We start from the raw sequence: 18,818 nt of genomic DNA, 5'->3' as shown, positions 1-18,818 counted from the left end.
TAGTCTATAAACCCTGGTGGACAAGGGTTGCTCCCTCCAGCTTGTAAGTCATTTCGTTGCTTTATTCCTTTGATTTAGTGTATTCACATCCCAGTTTTCATATATGTGTAGTGTCCCAGAACAACATTCTGGACCCCTCCATAATTGTCATTCATGTATTAACTTATGTGGATGCACTGTGCAAAGTTGTCATGTCAATTTTCTGTATGTGTGTTGCAGCGTCTAAAGGGTTAAAGGGGTTCTGACATGAATAATGTTTTTATGCTTTAGCAGCCATTGTTCCCTGGTCTGCCTAATGGACCCAGGGAACCCATGGTTTAATGGCTGCTAAAGCATAAAAAGATAACACTTACCTGTTCTTCTGTTGTTGTTGACATCGGGGGGGTCATCTCCCGGCAGGCGCTGCTCCTCCTTCTGTCTGCACGAGCCGCGCCGCTCCGGGATCGCGCGCATGCGCAGTGGAGAGGTGCCCTCTGACAGGAGTCAGGACGGGCTGCGTCTCCACTGCGCATGCGCAGCACTCCGGAGTTCAGCCGGACGGACGGGCCGCCCACAGCAAGCACTGCTTGTGACGTGCTTGCTGTGGCGGTCCGTCCGTTCACCTCGGAAGTGCCTGACAGACGGAGCAGAGCAGGAAGCGGTCTTTTTGACCCCTCCTGCTCTGCTTTAAAGGCACAGAAGAAGATGCCGGCTGGAGGGGACATGCCTGGCGATCGGGCCAGGCCAGGTGAGTACAATTTTTTTTTTTTTGATGTCAGAACCCCTTTAACTCTCATAAAAGCCTTGCCTGTGAGCTCTATCTGCTGAATGTATCTATTCCTGCTGTCATGTGATAAAAGTGAGTGTCTGAGAGCGGGAGGGGTGGTTGATGATCTTCCATCTACCCATGCTGTTGGAGGACCCAAGTGATGCAGGGAAGCACCTTCAGCTTCCTTGCACAGAAAATGGAGAAGGAGAGGCTCCCCATGTTGGAGCTGAGGATCTTCCCTCTTCCCCCGATTCGCTGGAGAAACCGCAGGGAGACATTTCTGGTTTCCCCGTGTCTTATATGGAGGAGGAGGAAAGACAGCCCTACCGCATGTGAAGCACATGAGAGAACGAGTGAGTTATTAAATCCCCCTGAGTGAGAGCAAATCCCAATAAATCCTATATAGAGCAGTCCACTAAAACAGGTACCTGTTCACATTACAGGCATCATTTTTCCTGTGTGGCCGGCTGCCATTAGGATCACCACACAGAGGTACATGATTGTGATACCCACGCAGATTTTGTGCAGGGTGCATCTAAGCTAAGCCTTTCTTCAGTAATTGCCTGCCAGAGTGTATGTGGAGTGACCCCTACCATTTAATACCTCCTCTGGAGTATACCCAATTTCCAGGACAAATGACATATAGATAACGTGGACTACAGGGCAGTATTGTTCATGTGTTTCCTCCAACCTCAGCTTCTGCCTGTAATTTTATGTAAGTGGATTAGTATCTGTAATAACCTCTTTTGGAAAGTTTATCTAAGTAAAGTTTACCGAGTCCCGAGGTACGCCACGCAGAATAACGGTGTGGGAACGGTGGAAACACGACGTTCTATATATAATAGACTTCCACGAACATTCCCCCTCGTGTTACCGGTCGGCCATACCGTGACAAGCACTAGTCCTCCGGCCATGCCCACAGTGAGTGGAGCTGTAGCACGCACGTCTCTATACGCATGTGTTGCATATGCAGTCACCCCAGAAATAATAGTAATTAGAATAACAATGAAGCCTTTTTATACGGAGAAGAGAAAAGCCGCCGTTCCGTTTTTGGGTACATGTGTCATGGGGACGAGTGATCTCATGGAGATTAATTACTGCTCTACACATACATTACACAGCGCCATTAAACATCAGCCCAGTTACAATTATGGTGAAAGTTCTCATTGACTGATTGTTATTTCTTGTATAATAGACACATCAAACCTGTCACAGAAGGAAATGTAACACAGGCTCAGGTTTAGTTTCTCCCACGTCATGAACGTGTGTACATAAATATTACATAGTTACACCGGTCCATCAGGATGCTTCTTTCTCAATTCATTTATGCACCATTAATTGCTTGATAGATTGATTATAATCCTCGGTGCCATAATTATCAGATAAGCATCTAGGCCATTGTTAAAATGCTAACGTAGTATTTCCAATTATTACCTCTTGGGGTAGGGCGTTCCATAGTGCCACTGCTCTTACTGTAAAGAACCCTTTCATACTATTTACTGATGAGTAAATTGTCTTTTTCTCCTCATGTAATAAATGCCGTCTGGTCCTTTTTAGAGTTCTGTGCACATGGGAAATAATAAATCAATGGCCAGTTCTTTATACATGGAATTCCTCCCCCACCCCTTCCCTCCCCAAGCCAGGCATTTTGGCTTTTACAGTTTATGAAGAGGCTCTATCGTATTAGAAGCCAGCCCTTACATAGTAGCAAACCAATCAAAAATTAAAAACATGCAACCTCTGTTTTGGTTTACACATGTATCATCTGGTTTCTTTTGAACATTTTTTATTTTGTATTAGGGCTCCTTCCCACGGCCGGATTTCCGCCGCGTTGCCCGCAGCTATTAGGTTCTATTGAACCTAATAGCTCAGTGCTCATGGTGCGGAATTCCGCACCGTAAAATCACCCGTCCTCACCCACGGCATGCTCTATTTGCCGCGGGCGTATGCGCGGACAGCTTCCATTGCAGTCAATGGAAGCCGTCTGTCACGTTATCTTCCGCTGTAGCACAGCGGAAGATAGCGTGAAACCGCTTCCCCGCCTACTGCCAGCCGCGTCATCTGACGCTGTGGGCGTGTCATATGACACGGCCGGCACTTCACGTGCTCTATTGCGCATGCGCGCCGAAGTGTCCTGCGGGACGTAGGACGCCGGATTCGGAGGTAAGTATTGGGGTCTCTGGGGGGGGGGGGGGGGCCTTAAGGCGGCAGTATGCAGTCTTAAAGAGGTTGTCTCGCGAAAGCAAGTGGGGTTCAGCACTTCTGTATGGCCATATTAATGCACTTTGTAATATACATCGTGCATTAACCCCTTGAGTGGCAGGTTTCCTATCACCCTGTCGTGCCCACCAGGGCAGGTTTTTTAAAATGGTCTAATCATTGAATTTCAACTAGTTTTGCAGTTGCGTCTCAAGAGCCATAACTTTTTCATTTTTCCATTGACATGGCCATATAAGGGCCTGTTTTTTGCGGGACAAGTTGTGATTTTTTAAACAGGGGGGAGGAAAAAAAGAAATGGGGAAAAAAGAAAAAAGGGGCCATGTCATTAAGGGGTTAAATAATGTATTAACTTCCTTCTCTGGGTCATTACGACGCACATGGATACCACATGTGTGATTGTATTTTTGATTTTTTACAAAGTAAAGGGAGACAAGTGTTTTTTTTATTTTTTTTATTTTTTATTAATTTAAAAAAAAATTTTTTTTTTTTTGTCCCTTTAGGGGACTTCCACAGGGACCCATCAGGACCCCTGATCACATTCCAGGGGTCCGATGGTGACAGCCCTTTACATGCTGCAGTGACAGCCCTTTACATGCTGCAGTCACATAGACTGCAGCATGTAAAGGGTTAACACAGCAGAGATCGGAGGTTTTCTCTGATCTCTGCTGTAAGAGCTAGTACCTAGCTGTCCTCTGACAGCTAACAACCAGCTCTCCCTGCCACAGAGACCATCGGCTTGCTTCTGACAAGCCGATGGTCTCTATGGCAACCTGTAAACAAAGCAGGACATTGCCGACATGCCGGCAATATCTTCTGCTGGTTTTTCAAAGCCCTTGCTCTGCTCTGTGTGGGTCTCTGCAGGCAGAGCACACTGTCACAGCTTGTGGCATTGTGCTCTGCAGCTCCCATAGTGATACATAGCCCGGAAATCTTCCGGGCTATGTTGCTATGAGCAGTGGAGCTCGTCCCCGGAACTTTTCCGGGCGTGCCACTGAAGGGGTTAAATATGAGCCATACAGAAGTTATTCACTTACCTTCCCTGCGCTGGCATCCCCGTCTCCATGGCTCCGTCTAACTTTAGCGTCTAATCGCCCGATTAGACGCGCTTGCGCAGAAGGATCTTCTGCCTTCGGTTCGGCAGCAGCGGCGTTCTCCCCCCCCCCCCCCCCCCTTCGCGTCATCGCGTAGCTCCGCCCCGTCACGTGTTCCGATTCCAGCCAATCAGGAGGCTGGAATCGGCACACGCGATGACGCGTAGAAGGGGGCGGAGCCAGAACGTCGCTGCTGCCGAACCGAGCCGAAGGCAGAAGACCCTTCTGCGCAAGCACGTCTAATCGGGTGATTAGACGCTGAAGTTAGACGGAGCCATGGAGATGGGGACGCCAGCGCAGGGAAGGTAAGTGAATAACTTCTGTATGGCTCATATTTAATGCACGATGTATATTACAAAGTGCATTAATATGGCCATACAGAAGTGCTGAACCCCACTTGCTTTCTCGGGACAACCCCTTTAAGCTCTTACACACAACCTGAAGGTTGTAAATTCAATCCCCGCCTGGTTCAGGTAGCAGGCTCAAGGTTTACTCAGCCTTCCATCCTTCTGAAGTTGGTAGAGTGAGTACCCAGCTTGCTAGGGGGTAATAAATAAATTATCTGAAAGCGCTGCGGAATAAGTTGGCGCTATATCGGTATGACAAGTGAGACAACAATTTCAATATCACACGAGGCTCAACATTTCCCATTTCAGTTGCTTATCTTTATTCTTAGCAATCTATAGCTTTAGTTAAACATTTAATAACGAACTATAACAAACAATAACTGCTGCGCTTTCGAGGCACATGGGGAACACAAACAATACAAAAATTACAGAAATGACAAAAGTTACATTTGGAATTCAATTATGTAGAAACAAAGGGGGGGGGGGGGGGAGTGATAAAGAAGGTACCAGCGGGGCAAGGGGGAACACAGCCATACAATGATAACACGTGATATACTGGTTTTAGGGCAAAAATTGGGTTGGGGTAGTACAGGAAGTATGGGACACGAAGGGGTACATGATAGACAAAAGTGGAAAGCCATAGGGAGGGGCAGGGGCGTTCTACACTAAAGAGGAAACCACTGGGCAAAACTGAAATGGAAAAGGACTTGGGGATTTTAGTCACCTGCAAACTTAGCTAGAACAACCAGTGTCAGGCAGCTTCTGCCAAGGCAGATAGGATCATGGGATGCATCACAAGAGGTCTAGGGGTACATGACAGGAACATTGTTCTTCCTCTTTACAAGTCACTGGTCAGACCACACATGGAATATTGTGGACAGTTTTGGGCAACGGGTATTTGTCAAATGGAAACCCACATGCCGAATTCCTAACGTGGAGTCCACATCAAGAAGTGACCTATCTCTTCTTTTTAGCTTTTGACAGGGCAAAATTCGCATGTGGATCCACGGCAAAAACTGCGTCGGAAGTCCGATGCCCGTGTAGAAACTATAAATACAAGTTGTTAGTGAGTCGCATCGGAACCAGTAGCACAACCTGATAATGGAGAAGACCTCCTTGAGGGTTCTGCATTCATGTGCTCCCACGTTACACTGACTTCATCACTGTAAGGGCTCCTCGCTACTTGCGGTTTTTTTAACGCTAGGATATCGCTACGTTTTTTTAAATGCGATTGTCAATGGGACTTTCTAATGTTGCCCTTGATGTCAGACCTGTTTTCAACCCCTTAAGGACACGGCCTAGTTTAGGCATAAGGACGCAACAATTTTTGGGGGGGATTTTGATCTCCACTTTTCAAAAGCCATAATGTTTTAATTTTTCCGTCAACGCGGCCATATGAGAGCTTGTTTTTTGCTTTTTGTTTTATGATGGCAGAGAGAGAAAACTCATTAATTCTGCCATTGTGTGTTGTTTTTTTTTTTTTTTTTACAGCGTTAATCATGCATCATAAATGACACAGCACCTTCTTTTCCCCTGCAAGTCGCTCTAGATACAACAATACCAAATGTGTGGGATTTTACAAAAAAATTTTTTTTGTACAAATGGGGGAAAAAAAAGCACAAAAGCGGTTTATTTTTTTACACTTTTTATATCCCTGTAGGGAACTTCTACCATAGCACCTATGATCGCTATGGTAAGGCATTGCAGGACTTCTGTCTTGCAATGCCTTATCACTTGTAATAGCGATCTAAAGCAATGGCATTTTAGTCTGTATTTGGTGTCCTGTTGCCATGGCAACCCGTCGGCCCTCCACAATTACATCACAGGGGTCCGATGACGTCACAGAGCCTCTGTAAATACTTTACATGCCGCGATCTACATAGATTGCGGCATGTAAGGGGTTAACAGCAGAGGTCCCTGTTATTATGCAACCCCGCTGTTGCAGCAGGATCCTAGCTATCAGTCACAGCCGACTCCTGCTGCTGGATGGCAGGGAATCTCTTCTGATCTTGCGCTATCCACAGGGCATAAGTGTACGCCCTGTGGCTTTAAAGGGCCACTCCAGTGACAACACACTTTTTTTTTCCATGCCTTACATCTTCACCTGATTGCCTGTCACATTCTGGAGGTCTCCTCTGTGTGTTGCAACCGCTTACCTGCGGTGCAGCCCCCTGTGGGATGCCTGTCAGGCACCATATTGAGGCTGATATTTTTTTTACTTTGTTTCACATCTCTAGGGCCTTTTACACGCAACGATTATAGCTCAAAATTTGTTCAAACTACCAAAAATGAGCGATAATCGTTACATGTAAACACAGGCATCACGCACTTTTTGTTTAAACAATGTTTTTAAGTTTAACTGTAAATCCGTTGTTCTGCCGCTAAAAGATAACGCAAGCACGTTAATCTTTCAATAGACCGCATGCTGTTCTCCCCATGACCTGTTTAAACTAGTCGCGAGGAGAACAATGGAAAGCGTCGTCAGTTTCGAGAAAACAAAGGAATGTGCAGCAGCTGTTTGCATACCTGGGAGTGTGTTTAAACACACACTGTGCTCTGCAAACAACTCCTGGAGGCCCTATTATATGCAAATAAAGATAAATAAGTGTTATCATACTAAGGCTATGTCATTCTGCCTGGGGGATAGTTTGTTTGATAACCTTTTGTATTCACTTATATAAGCCCATAAGTATACAGTCAGGAGGATCAGCTGTGCTCTCCTCTATTATACCCGTGTGACAGGAGCTGTGTGATTATCATCAGTAAGGCCACCTGCAGACGAGCGGAAATCCCGCCGCGGGATTTCCGCCGCTGAAAGTCTGCATAGGAGTGCATTACAATACGCACTCCTATGCAGACGGCCGCGGTTTGGCCGCGCGAAATCTCGCGTGGCAAACAAACCGCGGCATGTTCTAATTTCCTGCGGGGCACGCACTCACCTGGCCGCCGGCTCCGGTCTGCGCATGCGCCGGCTGCGCGGCAGCCGGCACATCAAAGAGCCGGGGCCGCCAGGCGCGGGTGAGTACGCGCTCGTCCCTGCAGGCTCTGGGGTCGGATCGCGCGGTGAGATTTCTCGCTGCCGGATCCGACCCGCTCGTCTGCAGGCGGCCTAAGGCTGCCTGCAGACGGGCAGAAATTCCGCGGCGGGATTCCCTGCAGTTTCCGCCCCTGGACGCCTGCATAGGATTGCATTACAGCATGCAATCCTCTGCAGACGGCCGCCGTTTGCGCGAAATCACGCGCAGCAAACAAAACGCGGCATGCTTTAACAGAAACGTCACTGCCCGGCCGCCGGCTCCGCCCTCCGCGTGCGTCGGCAGCCGGCACATGAACGAGCGGGAGCAGGTGAGTTCCACGCTGCTCTCTGCAGGCGCTCGGGGCGGGTCCCGCTGCAAGAATTCTCGCAGCCGAATCCGACCCAGCTGTCTGCTGGCGGCCTAACTGTGCAAGAAGTGTCTGTATCCCCTGCAGCCATTTTCGGTGGTAGATCCACGTAACCGCATCACACAGACCTAGAAACTGAACATGTAACCCCAGTAGATCGGTGCTGGTCAGACTTGAGATCACATGACCATGTGAGGAAAAAGAGGCTGGAGTCAAAACATGGCAACAGCAATTTAAAAGTTTTTTTTTTTTTTCTTAAATTTGGTATGTTACTGGACCACAGAATCAAGATAACGCGGTGGTGGTATTGCATTGTGAATGCCGTAACAGCAACAAAAAAAGTCAACAGGGTGCAAAATTCTATATTGTATCAAATAGTAAAGTTGAAATTTGAATGGCCCAGTATAAATCGGTGGGGTTTCAGCAGTGCGAAATTCACATCTACAGAATATGCGCTTAGCACGCAGCGCGAATACCCTTGTGTGAGGGAGCCCTTAATTAAACACCGCAAGAAAGGGATATAAAGCGTTTGATCTGGGCCGATAGGAAGTTCTTCTTTCACTTCCTTCCCTCTTTCAGCTTCACGTTGGTGACGGAGCAGTAGCTGCCGGCCCTGTAGCTGCCGGCCCTGTAGCTGCCGGCCCTGTAGCTGCCGGCCCTGTAGCTGCCGGCCCTGTAGCTGCCGGCCCTGTAGCTGCCGGCCCTGTAGCTGCCGGCCCTGTAGCTGCCGGCCCTGTAGCTGCCGGCCCTGTAGCTGCCGGCCCTGTAGCTGCCGGCCCTGTAGCTGCCGGCCCTGTAGCTGCCGGCCCTGTAGCTGCCGGCCCTGTAGCTGCCGGCCCTGTAGCTGCCGGCCCTGTAGCTGCCGGCCCTGTAGCTGCCGGCCCTGTAGCTGCCGGCCCTGTAGCTGCCGGCCCTGTAGCTGCCGGCCCTGTAGCTGCCGTATAGTTCTGGGCGGTGTGTAGACAGGGTCCTCTCACGTCATCACTTTGCACCTCCGTGTATTTAAGGACCAGCCATAAAACCTTTTAGAGGTCTGCATGTGACCTATAGATGGGGGACGGTCCAAGGATTGACCATCTGAGACCCTTGTGCTTCCTCTTACTCCGAAATCCTATCTACATTTGCGTCCAATAAAATGGCGCAGTTAATAACGCTTCCGTCTATTTCAGGCCGTGATTAGCTATAGATTCCTGGCACTATTCATATGTACTTGTATGGAGGTAGTTACAGGATGCTGCAGTGGTTAATATGTACCTCGTGCCGCTGCGTGAAGAGCAGACTAGTCACTATTGTACATCGGTCATCGAGGACTATGCTAGCATTACTATGTTCTTATTAGAAGCAAGATTCTTTATCACAGTAATGGCCCTTTTATGCTCTGCTTATGCATGGGGCAACAGAAGTGGCGCAGAACGCGGTGCTATTCCTGCAGTTGGCCACGGAGCCCATTCCATACATGGCATATTCTGTGGAACTCTATATACATCCTCACTGGGTACATGCCATTAGGATGTTTATAGCCATAAGGCTTACAGGAAGTAGTTAAAAATATATATTTTATCTTCTTATAGGAGGTTGTCTAACTTCTAGCTGTTTTTGCTGCCGGAAGCAGACAGCGCCATACATTACTCAGTGGTTTAGGCTGGTACTGCTGGCTAAATCCCATTCACTGCAACAGGACTCAGTTGGTAGTACCAACCTGGACCACTGTGTAATGTATGGCGCTGTCTGCTTCCTGCAGGGACCACCCTTTTAAGGAACTCTACGACCAGTGGGGTCTGATTGCTGGAAGCCCCGCCAGTCCTGCAGCGCTGTGACCTCACTATTCTTAGGTTCATTGGCATCCTGGCACTTAGATGTCTTCAGATCTGCTCCATGTATAAAACGCAGTGGGTCTTCAGCAGGCTTTCTGCCGTTGCCAGAGTGGTCCCGACCTGCATTACAGGACATTTTCATGGGTACTGCGGCACGCTTCCTTTCCCTTATGGGGTTCCTGGTGAGTTTCCCAATAGATTACAGCAGATCGCTGGTGATCCCAACAGGGGGAACACTTTAACTTATCAAGGGACTCTTCTTACAGGTAGGGAGACCCCTTTAGTCATATAAGCAGCAGTGACTCCATAGGAGTGAATGACCAATAGCAGCCTGGATTCTGCTGATGGACCCTCAGCTGGTACTGTACTGGGGATCCTTTCCACCAGAACTAAGAAGTGATCTCAGCAAGAGGGAAGGGAAACTTTCTGCACTTTCCCCAGAGCGGGGACTCATCCCACCTGGTGTGTGGGGGGATATCCTGGACACTTCCCTCGGTCGCACATTTCCACTTTACACCCACTTTCCTTATTCTAATGGTCTTCGCTTTTTTCCAAACATTGCATACTGCGTCACGTGAAATCCAAGATTACCGCATTGGCTGCCTCATTGGAAACCACATTACTCCTTGGTTTTCGGCAGGCTCGTGCTCTTTCGTCCGTCGCCCCCTCTTCATGCTTATTATAAACCATTATTGGCTGCAGTAATTGTCGGTTTTCTCTTCCCTCCTTGCACTTTATGGGTTAATAGTCTGCCACGTATGCAGTCTTGCTGATTGAATTACACATGTACGATGCTGCGGTCTGCGTTCTACAGCCATGACTCCGCCGATCTAATCTGATGCTCACACTTCATTGCACCCCGGTGACATATGGCTTCCTCGTCCATGCGCTGCTGGGGGGGATGATGGACTCTCGGGGATTGGTAAAGTCTGAGGTTCTAGTCAGGTGATCCGTGATACATTATATATGAGATATTGGATTCGCTGCCACAGTACGCGGCCCCATTATGGCCTATGAGGATATATACACATTAGTGACTCTGCAGTTTTCTCTGGGATTGGACCGATAACGGGTCACATTGAAGGTGGGAATCGGAAATGATTTGTCTTTGTCGGATTTTTGAACATGACAAAAACATGGCATTTTCCTAGGGGTGCGTAGAATCTTTATATCCACCTACTATATCCACCTCCTTGTATTGTAAGGAGGCCTGTACATGGGGCAACTGGCCCTGCCGCCCAACTATCGCTCCTGCGCTTACATACGGTTTTCCAGCCGCCCGCCTCCATTCACTGTAAACGCGAGCCGCTCAAACATTGCGTGGTTCCTGTTTACACAGCACAAGAGTTGCTTGGTTTTTAGGTGAGCTGTAAACCATAAAACTCCAACAAATGAGCAATTTTTGGCACGGCGCACAGTCGGTGGTCACATGTACACGGGGCAGTTATTGCCCGAATTTTCTGTTTCTAGAATCCAAGTGTTAGTTGCCCTCCGGTAAAGGTACCTTTTTAAGGGGCTTTCCAGGCAGCAACCGCCAGGATGCCCCAGGGTTGTAATGGAAGCCGCTGCCCTGACCACTGTGTAGCGACTGGTGCTTATAATTGTAGGCGCAGCTCTCACTGAAATTAATGGGACCCCAGTCTGCCATTACAAGTACAACTCCCATTGATTTCAATGAGAGCTGCGCCTGCAACTATAAGTGCCAAGCCACTACACGGGGGTCGGAGCAGCGGATTCCACTTTGATCTTAGTGTATCCCGGCGGGCACTGCCTCAAAAGCCCTTTTTAAGGCTTAAAACTGCCACATCCATTCAGTTCAGTCTATTCCTTTATCCTGCAGTGTTTATCCAGAAGAAGAGAAAAAACCCCTATGTGATAGAAGCCAATGCTTCTCATTTTAGGGGAAAAAATCTGGCAATCGGAATGATCCCTGATCAACAATCCTTCTGAAGTAAGCAGTGACCGTAACATATTACACTCAAGAAAAGCGCCCAGGACACTCTGAACTTTGCTTTCAGTATTGTGAAAAAAAATCCTGCTAATTCCCCCTTGTTATCTGCTGCTTTACTGCCACCTCCTGGCTCATATTCAGAATACAGCAGAGAAAACAGATGTTCTCTTTTGGGAAGTTGTTCAAAAGTTTCAACCAGCTGTGTCTGTGATAGACATCAAGTGATACGGCTGCCGTTACAGCTCTGCTCTAGGGTCACCCCGCAGTAATGTGGGCCCTGGTGTCACATACATATATATATATATATATATATATATATATATATATATATATGTGTTGTGTATCTGAAAATTTCAATTCACAGCATCCTCTTAATTAAATGCAGGGTGGCAAATGTGACATTGGTGTCTACATTACTGTGGAATGCCCCTATAAGGGTTGTGACACCAAAATACTTTATCATCTATCAACAGGATAGCAGGAAAGTGATCGAGCGCTGTAACTCCCAGGGGTTCTTCTTCATGAATGCGTGACCATCGCTCCATTCACTTCTATGGGACCGCTGGAGATGGCACAGTGCTTTCTACATAGACAGTGGATGGAGTGGTGGTCATGCATGTGCTCAGACTCTTCATGTACTGTGGTGGCTCGGGGGCCCTAATGGTCAGACACCCATTGATCATCAGTTACTTGTCACCTATCCTGTGGACACCTTAACCCTTTAAGACTGGTCATCCAACCTTCCAAACTTCAGAATGGCAAACCTGTCTGGTAATACATCAAAGTGGGGTAATCATGGGTTGTAAATGAACACAAACTATTGTTCATGATGGCCGACTTCTGGCTGTCACGTCAGAAAATTTCTAACTGAGAGCTTATGTCCATGGGCGGTTTTTCACGGCGTATTACGCATATGATACTTGGTGAATAGAGTCAAGGAAGATCAGTAAACTTTCATCGATCCATGCACATGAGTGTGTAGATTGCAGTATGCTCTCTTTTTCTGCGTACCACGCAGCGTGAGCCCTATACGTTGATATAGGCAGCCTATGAAACGCTGTCCATATGCAATACATTGCGGTTTCATATACAACCCTGCTATGAAACAGAGCTGGGAATGAAAAAAAAAAAGTCACACTGCGCATGTCCATGTGTGTGGGATACGTGGCCATACGGAGCGCACTCGCTGCCACATGAGGTCTCTTCTGGCAGACCCGCTGTTTACCATGTTTCACCAGGACGGCCGTGGACATCAGGCCTGATGTAGATGAATAGGCAAGTGCATGGCTTGATCAGCCAAATTCAGCCATTCGTTGCATTTTTGCAATTGTGTAAAATAAATAACTGAAAGGTACGTTTACAAAACTGTTTATGCCAGTTTCAATCTTTAAAAAGTCATAATTTTTTTTCACAAGCGAGTATTTGCACAAAAACATGGCTTTTCCTCTTTCTGCACCAGCTGCGACTCTTTTACAGAAAGTGGGTTGGAGGAGGGGTGTTGGAGGGGTGTAGCCACCTGGGCGTCAGACTTGCATATGATTTACTCTAGAAAGTGGCATAAGTTATACCAGAAATATGCGCTAGGTTGGCCCTGGCATTTCTCTAAAGGCACGTATAATTTATGTAGAGGTGTGTGTATCTTCATGGACTAACCCTTTCCAATCCAGTGTCTGACGTCTAAAGACATTCTGATTGAAGCCTGTACAGCTTTCGATGTTGGAAGACATCCGGCAGGGTATTCTTACTGTATATTCCCAGCCGCTCTGTTGTTGTGGGCCTCTCCAACATGTCCCATACCGCAGTACTGGCTCTAGCCAGCAGATGGTGCCATTGTAAAATGGCAGAAAGAGAAAAACCCCCGAGGAAATCCTGAATCCAAAATGGGATTGCAAAGGGTTAAGCAAACTGCATCAGGGAAAAATTGTACTAAGGCCTCCTTCCCACGAACGGATTTCCGCCACGTGATTCTCGGCGGAAATCCGCTGCGTTGCCCGCAGCTATTAGGTTCTATTGAACCTAATAGCTCAGTGCTCATGGTGCGGAATTCCGCACTGTGAATTCACCTGTCCTCACCCGCGGCATGCTTTATTTGCCGCGGGTGTATGCGCGGACGGCTTCCATTGCATTCAATAGAAGCTGTCCGTTCACGCTATCTTCCGCTGAAGCACAGCGGAAGATAGCGTGAAGACGCTTCCCCGTCCGCCGCCGGCCGCGTCGTGACGCGGTGGGCGTGTCACATCACGCGACGGAGGTATGCGGGGAAGCGTCATGCGGGAGCGAGGACCCCGGATCCGCAGGTAAGTATGGGGTTTCCTGGGGGGAGCCGTGACGGGCTCCGCCGTGGAATTTCGCGGCGGAGCCCGTCATGGCAGTGTGCAGCCGGCCTAAGCCTGGAATTGGAAATGCTGGGCTTAGTAAATTTCCCCTATAATCTATGCTTGCCCCATCCAGCACAGAAGCCCCAGTTACCACTACTCCAAACCCGGAAGAAGCTGGTAGCGGTGATATGCATGTGAGCAGCTTCTTCCAGGATCAGAGTGGCGATGCTTCTGCGCTGGTCCGTAGGTGAGCATAGACCTTGTGTACATCCACGGAGACCTGTTCTCTATCACAAGCTGGGCTCACACGGCCGTATCGTACTACACAGCACAAAATTTGCAGCATTTTTCTGCGCATTGAATTGCTTATCAGCATGTTTTGTTTTTTTTCCTGATGTACGTACTGCGTATTTTATGCATGTAAAAACGAACACAAGCAGGGAATGATGTCAGAAGTTGCCCAACCCCACGGAAATATCCTTGTGGCTCTCACATGAGCTGTATTATTAGCGGCGCTCTGATTACTGTGGCTCCACTAGCCGATGAGGCTCTCTTGGCTTGGCTGTTTTTTTCCACGTCCGATGCATCAGAGCAATGTGTTGGCCCATAACAAAGTAGCCATGGTATTATCCTTATGATGGCCTCCAATATCCACAGACAGCAGCTTGGGTGGGTCGGTGGTCCCTAGAGGCTCCTAAAACTTCGTAGTTTCTTTTTAAACTTTTTGCATGTCTCCTTGCAGCATGCGTGAAAAAGCACTGCAAATATGCAAAGTACTTGCGTGTGCATTGTGTTTGTAACGCACCCATAGAGAACAGGCGGCGAATGGTCGTGTTAGTGATCTTTTATCCCCTTAAGCCGATTTTTGGCCCGTGTAAAAATAAGATGAGACTAGCACCGATCCCCATGCGTGTCAGCCTCGTTACATCAGGCGGAGAAGTCTGTAAAAGGACCAGAACTGTCCTCGTAAGGAGTTGAGAGGCTGAGGCGTTCAGCTGATTGATGTAGTTTCTGAGATCAGCGGGGGTCTTAGCCCCTGACCCCATTAATCAAAACTCTCTCACTATGACCTGAGTTGTTTCCACATGATACGATTCTATACTTTTTTGTTGTTAAGATTAGAGATGAGCGAGCATACTCGTCCGAGCTTGATACTCGTTTGAGTATTAGGGTGTTTGAGATGCTCGTTACTCGAGACGAGTACCACGTGACGTTTGGGTTACTTTCATTTTCTTCCCTGAGAAATTTGCGCGCTTTTCTGGCCAATAGAAAGACAGGGAAGGCATTACAACTTCCCCCTGCAACGTTCAAGCCCTATACCACCCCCCTGCAGTGAGTGGCTGGGGAGATCAGGTGTCACCCGAGTATAAAAATCGGCCCCTCCCGCGGCTCGGCTCAGATGCATTCTGACAGAGATCAGGGACAGTGCTGCTGCTATAGGGAGAGTGTTAGGGGGTATTTTAGGCTTCAAGAACCCCAACGGTCCTTCTTAGGCCATAGAAATCGCAGATCGCACCTATGTGCGATCTGCGATTCCTGTTCTCTTCTCTATATGCGCTCAATGGGGCCGGCGGCAGCAGCGCCGACCCCATTGAGAACATATAGAAGACAAATCATTCTTCTCTGCCACAGCTGTAACAGCTGTGGCAGAGAAGAACGATGTTTGCCCATTGAATTCAATGGAACCAGCAATACAGCAGGTTCCACTGAAAGCAATGGGCTGCCGGCGTGCGCGGGATGAATTGTCGGGAAGGGCTTAAATATATAAGCCCTTCCCTGCAATTCATCCAGAAATGTGTTACAATAAAAAATATATACCGGCGTATAAGGCGACGGGGCGTATAAGACGACCCCCCAACTGTCACCTTATACGCCGGCAATACAGTGGAGCAAAGAATAAAAATCATTACTCACTTCCCCCGGCGTTCTGCAGCGCTGCTGCAGGATGTCGCTCCCTCCTGGTCCCTGGCAGAGCATTGCTTTCTGGACGCAGGGCTTGAAATCCCCGCCTCCAGAAAGCTACTGTGATTAGCTAACACACGCCATCAGCCAATCACAGCCATTCAGATGGGCTGGAAATATAAGCCCACACTGAAAATAAGCCCTAGCCAACCGACATTAAAAAAAAAAATAAAAATCAGTACTCACCTGGCCCATGGTGTCCCGATGTCTCGCGATGGTCTCCTGCGGTGCTACGGCAAGCTGTAGTGTCCTCCGTGCTTACATCTGAGCTTCTTTCTGGTGACTGGACTTTGAATACCCTGCCTCCAGCAAAGCAAGCGCTGTTATTGGATCGAGCACCAGCCAATCACAGCCGGCGCTCGATCATTCACAGCCATTCAGTGAATGACATCACTGAATGGCTGTGAGGGGTTGGCACTCGATCCAATCACAGCGCTAGCTTTGCTGGAGGCGGGATATTAAAAGCACCGTCACCAGAAAGAAGCTTCGGCAAAGCTTGCTGCAGCGCCACCGGAGACCATCGCGAGACATCGGGACGCCGCAGACCAGGTGAGTATAAGCCTTCCCACCCGAAAATAAGACACTATGCCTCTCCTGGGGCAAAAATTAATATAAAACAGTGTCTTATTTTTATGGAAACACGGCCGTAAATAGATATAGGCAAATCCCCTCAAGCAACTATGTTTCTGCAATGAGGTCTTTTAGGGCTGCATTGTAATACAAAAAGTTTTTGTCTCTGATCGGGCATGTTGTCTTAGATATTACAGTCACGGGGGCGGATTTTGCTAGATTTTGCATACATTTGTACTCCGTGTTTAGTCTTGCAATGCTTGCCATCTTCGCCTCTTTGTAATTCTATGTATTTGTCCTTTTGCAGGTAATTAGTTTCCCTAGCAAGCCTCCTCCCCTGATCTAAGGATGCAGATAAAAGAGGACATAAACCCCGTGCTGCGGCACATCCTTCACTTCCTAATGTGGTTCTATGGAGTGATCACTTTTGTGCCGTGGTTCTTACTTTCCGGGGCAAGCGAACGGCAGCGGAGAGCCACACGGGTAAAAGCCAAGCCTGTGAGTGCTGATCCGAGCGGCCCGTACCGTTCGGTGGACAGCTTCCACAGCCTGGCATCCTCCCTGTACCCCGGCTGTGATACCCTGGACAAGGTCTTTCAGCACGCCACCGAACTATTTCCAACCAAGCCTTGCCTGGGGACTAGAGAGGTGCTTAGTGAGGAAGATGAAATCCAGCCCAATGGGAAGGTCTTCAAAAAGGTGATTACAAATTGTTATCGTTACTTTTTTTGTTTTGCTTTGAAGTATCTTGTTTCATGTTTATCCTATTGTGACACAAAGTTCAAAGAAACTTTGAAGCTCTGAAGCCTGCAGTGTTATGAAGCTGGTAATGCCATCCTATGTAGTAGCTTTACTTGATATTGCCAGCAGGGGGCAGCATCACTCTGTATGCAGAGCACAGAGCGTTCTGCCTTGGATTGCGACAAAGCATAAGGGGGGTATTCGCACGTCATGGATCCAAGACTATTTAGCTTCTGTTCACATCTGTGTTGGAGGCTCCGTTCAAAAAATCCCATATGGAATGGCCCAGCGTGCCGTCTTACTGACAGATGGCAATGTTTCCACTGCGATGGCCAGAAGGAACTGTTTACATTTTTCTTATCTCTTACTGATTAATCGACATAAAATGCATTTAGACTGTTCAAGCCAAACTCTCGCAGATGGTAGGTGGTGGCACCACCTTTCCTGAGGATAGGGCAGTGTCATAGAATGGTAGAGTTGGAAGGGACCTGTAGGGTCATCGGGTCCAACCCCCTGCTCAGTGCAGCATTCACTAAATCATCCCAGACAAATGTCTGTCTAGCCTCTGTTTTGAACACTTCCATTGAAGGAGAACTCACCACCTCCCATGGCAACCTGTTGCACTCATTGATCACCCTCAGGGCTCCTTCACACTGGCGATTGCAATAATACTGCGAGAAAATTGCGGCAAAATCTCAGTTTTGTTCAGGTGAGAACAGGGACGATCCGGTTGGACTGTTATTAACAGCACTATAATATTTCATGTTACAAATACAGTACATGTATACACACAAGGCCAGTGACACACCACCGTGTTTCGAAAGCAGCCAGAATATGAACAAGTGTCTCGGCTTGACTTCTGGTCTCCTAAGCCGACCGCCTAAGAATATGAACTAAAATGTAGCCGGGGGGTCTGAACAGTGAGCATTGTACAATGGCTGGCTAATGAGTTTCAAGGTGCTAAATAAGGCCGGTGGCACACCAACGGGTTTGCATTGTGAAATCTGTGGTCAGCGTCAACACTGAGAATCTGCAGCAAATACCGTTCAGAACACGCTATTCAAAAATCGCTTTTTCTTCTATGCACTAGCGGAAACTAATTGCAATTCCCGCGAACGGAGGAAAAACCGCAGTATGATCTATTTTTGTACGGTGTCTGGATGGACAGCTTCCATTTGAAGTCAGTTGACATTACTGATGGGTCACAGGTATCCGCGTCATCACCTAGCCGTCTTTTGAGCGATAATCGCTGTTTGTAACTGCACTTACATCGTGCAGTTTTCGTTATCCCGTCGCTCATTGTTTTTCAGCATGCTGAAAAACAACGATGAGCCTTATTAGGAATTCACAGCGGGATACAGCTGATACTATTGTTTCAGCTGTATCCTGCTCCCTGATAACAGGCCGGGTATGAAGAACAGAGCGGTCCAGCTGTGTTCTTTATGCGCCGAACGGAGCGCACAGCTGTATACCAGCTGAGCGTTCCGTGAACAGCTGGGGTATGAAGAACACAGCAGTTCAGCTGTGTTCTGCATACCCTGCCCAGAGCGCTCAGCTGAATAACAGCAGAGAACGGCTCAGAGCGTGAAGTGATCGTTCAACGTTAGAGCGATCAACTTGCGCTTAAAGGCATACAACTATTATCGCTCAAAATACATCTTTTGAGCGATAA

The 18,818-nt window shown here is 48.0% G+C and overlaps 1 protein-coding gene across 2 annotated transcripts in view; it reads left to right on the top strand.

The window, feature by feature from the left end:
• ACSL3 (acyl-CoA synthetase long chain family member 3) overlaps window positions 1-18,818 on the top strand; it is a 74,256-nt gene that overhangs the window by 10,518 nt on the left and 44,920 nt on the right. For both annotated transcript variants that reach the window (XM_066598805.1, XM_066598811.1), the window contains exon 2: window positions 16,713-17,104. In XM_066598805.1, coding sequence (XP_066454902.1) covers window positions 16,754-17,104 — 351 coding nt within the window. In that variant the 5' untranslated portion in view covers window positions 16,713-16,753. The remainder of the gene's footprint in view (window positions 1-16,712; window positions 17,105-18,818) is intronic.

Source organism: Eleutherodactylus coqui, chromosome 1 (genome assembly GCF_035609145.1).
Source record: "Eleutherodactylus coqui strain aEleCoq1 chromosome 1, aEleCoq1.hap1, whole genome shotgun sequence".
NCBI lineage: Eukaryota > Metazoa > Chordata > Amphibia > Anura > Eleutherodactylidae > Eleutherodactylus > Eleutherodactylus coqui.
The sequence above is the reverse complement of the archived record's forward strand: the minus strand, read 5'-3'. Positions and strand labels throughout refer to the sequence as shown.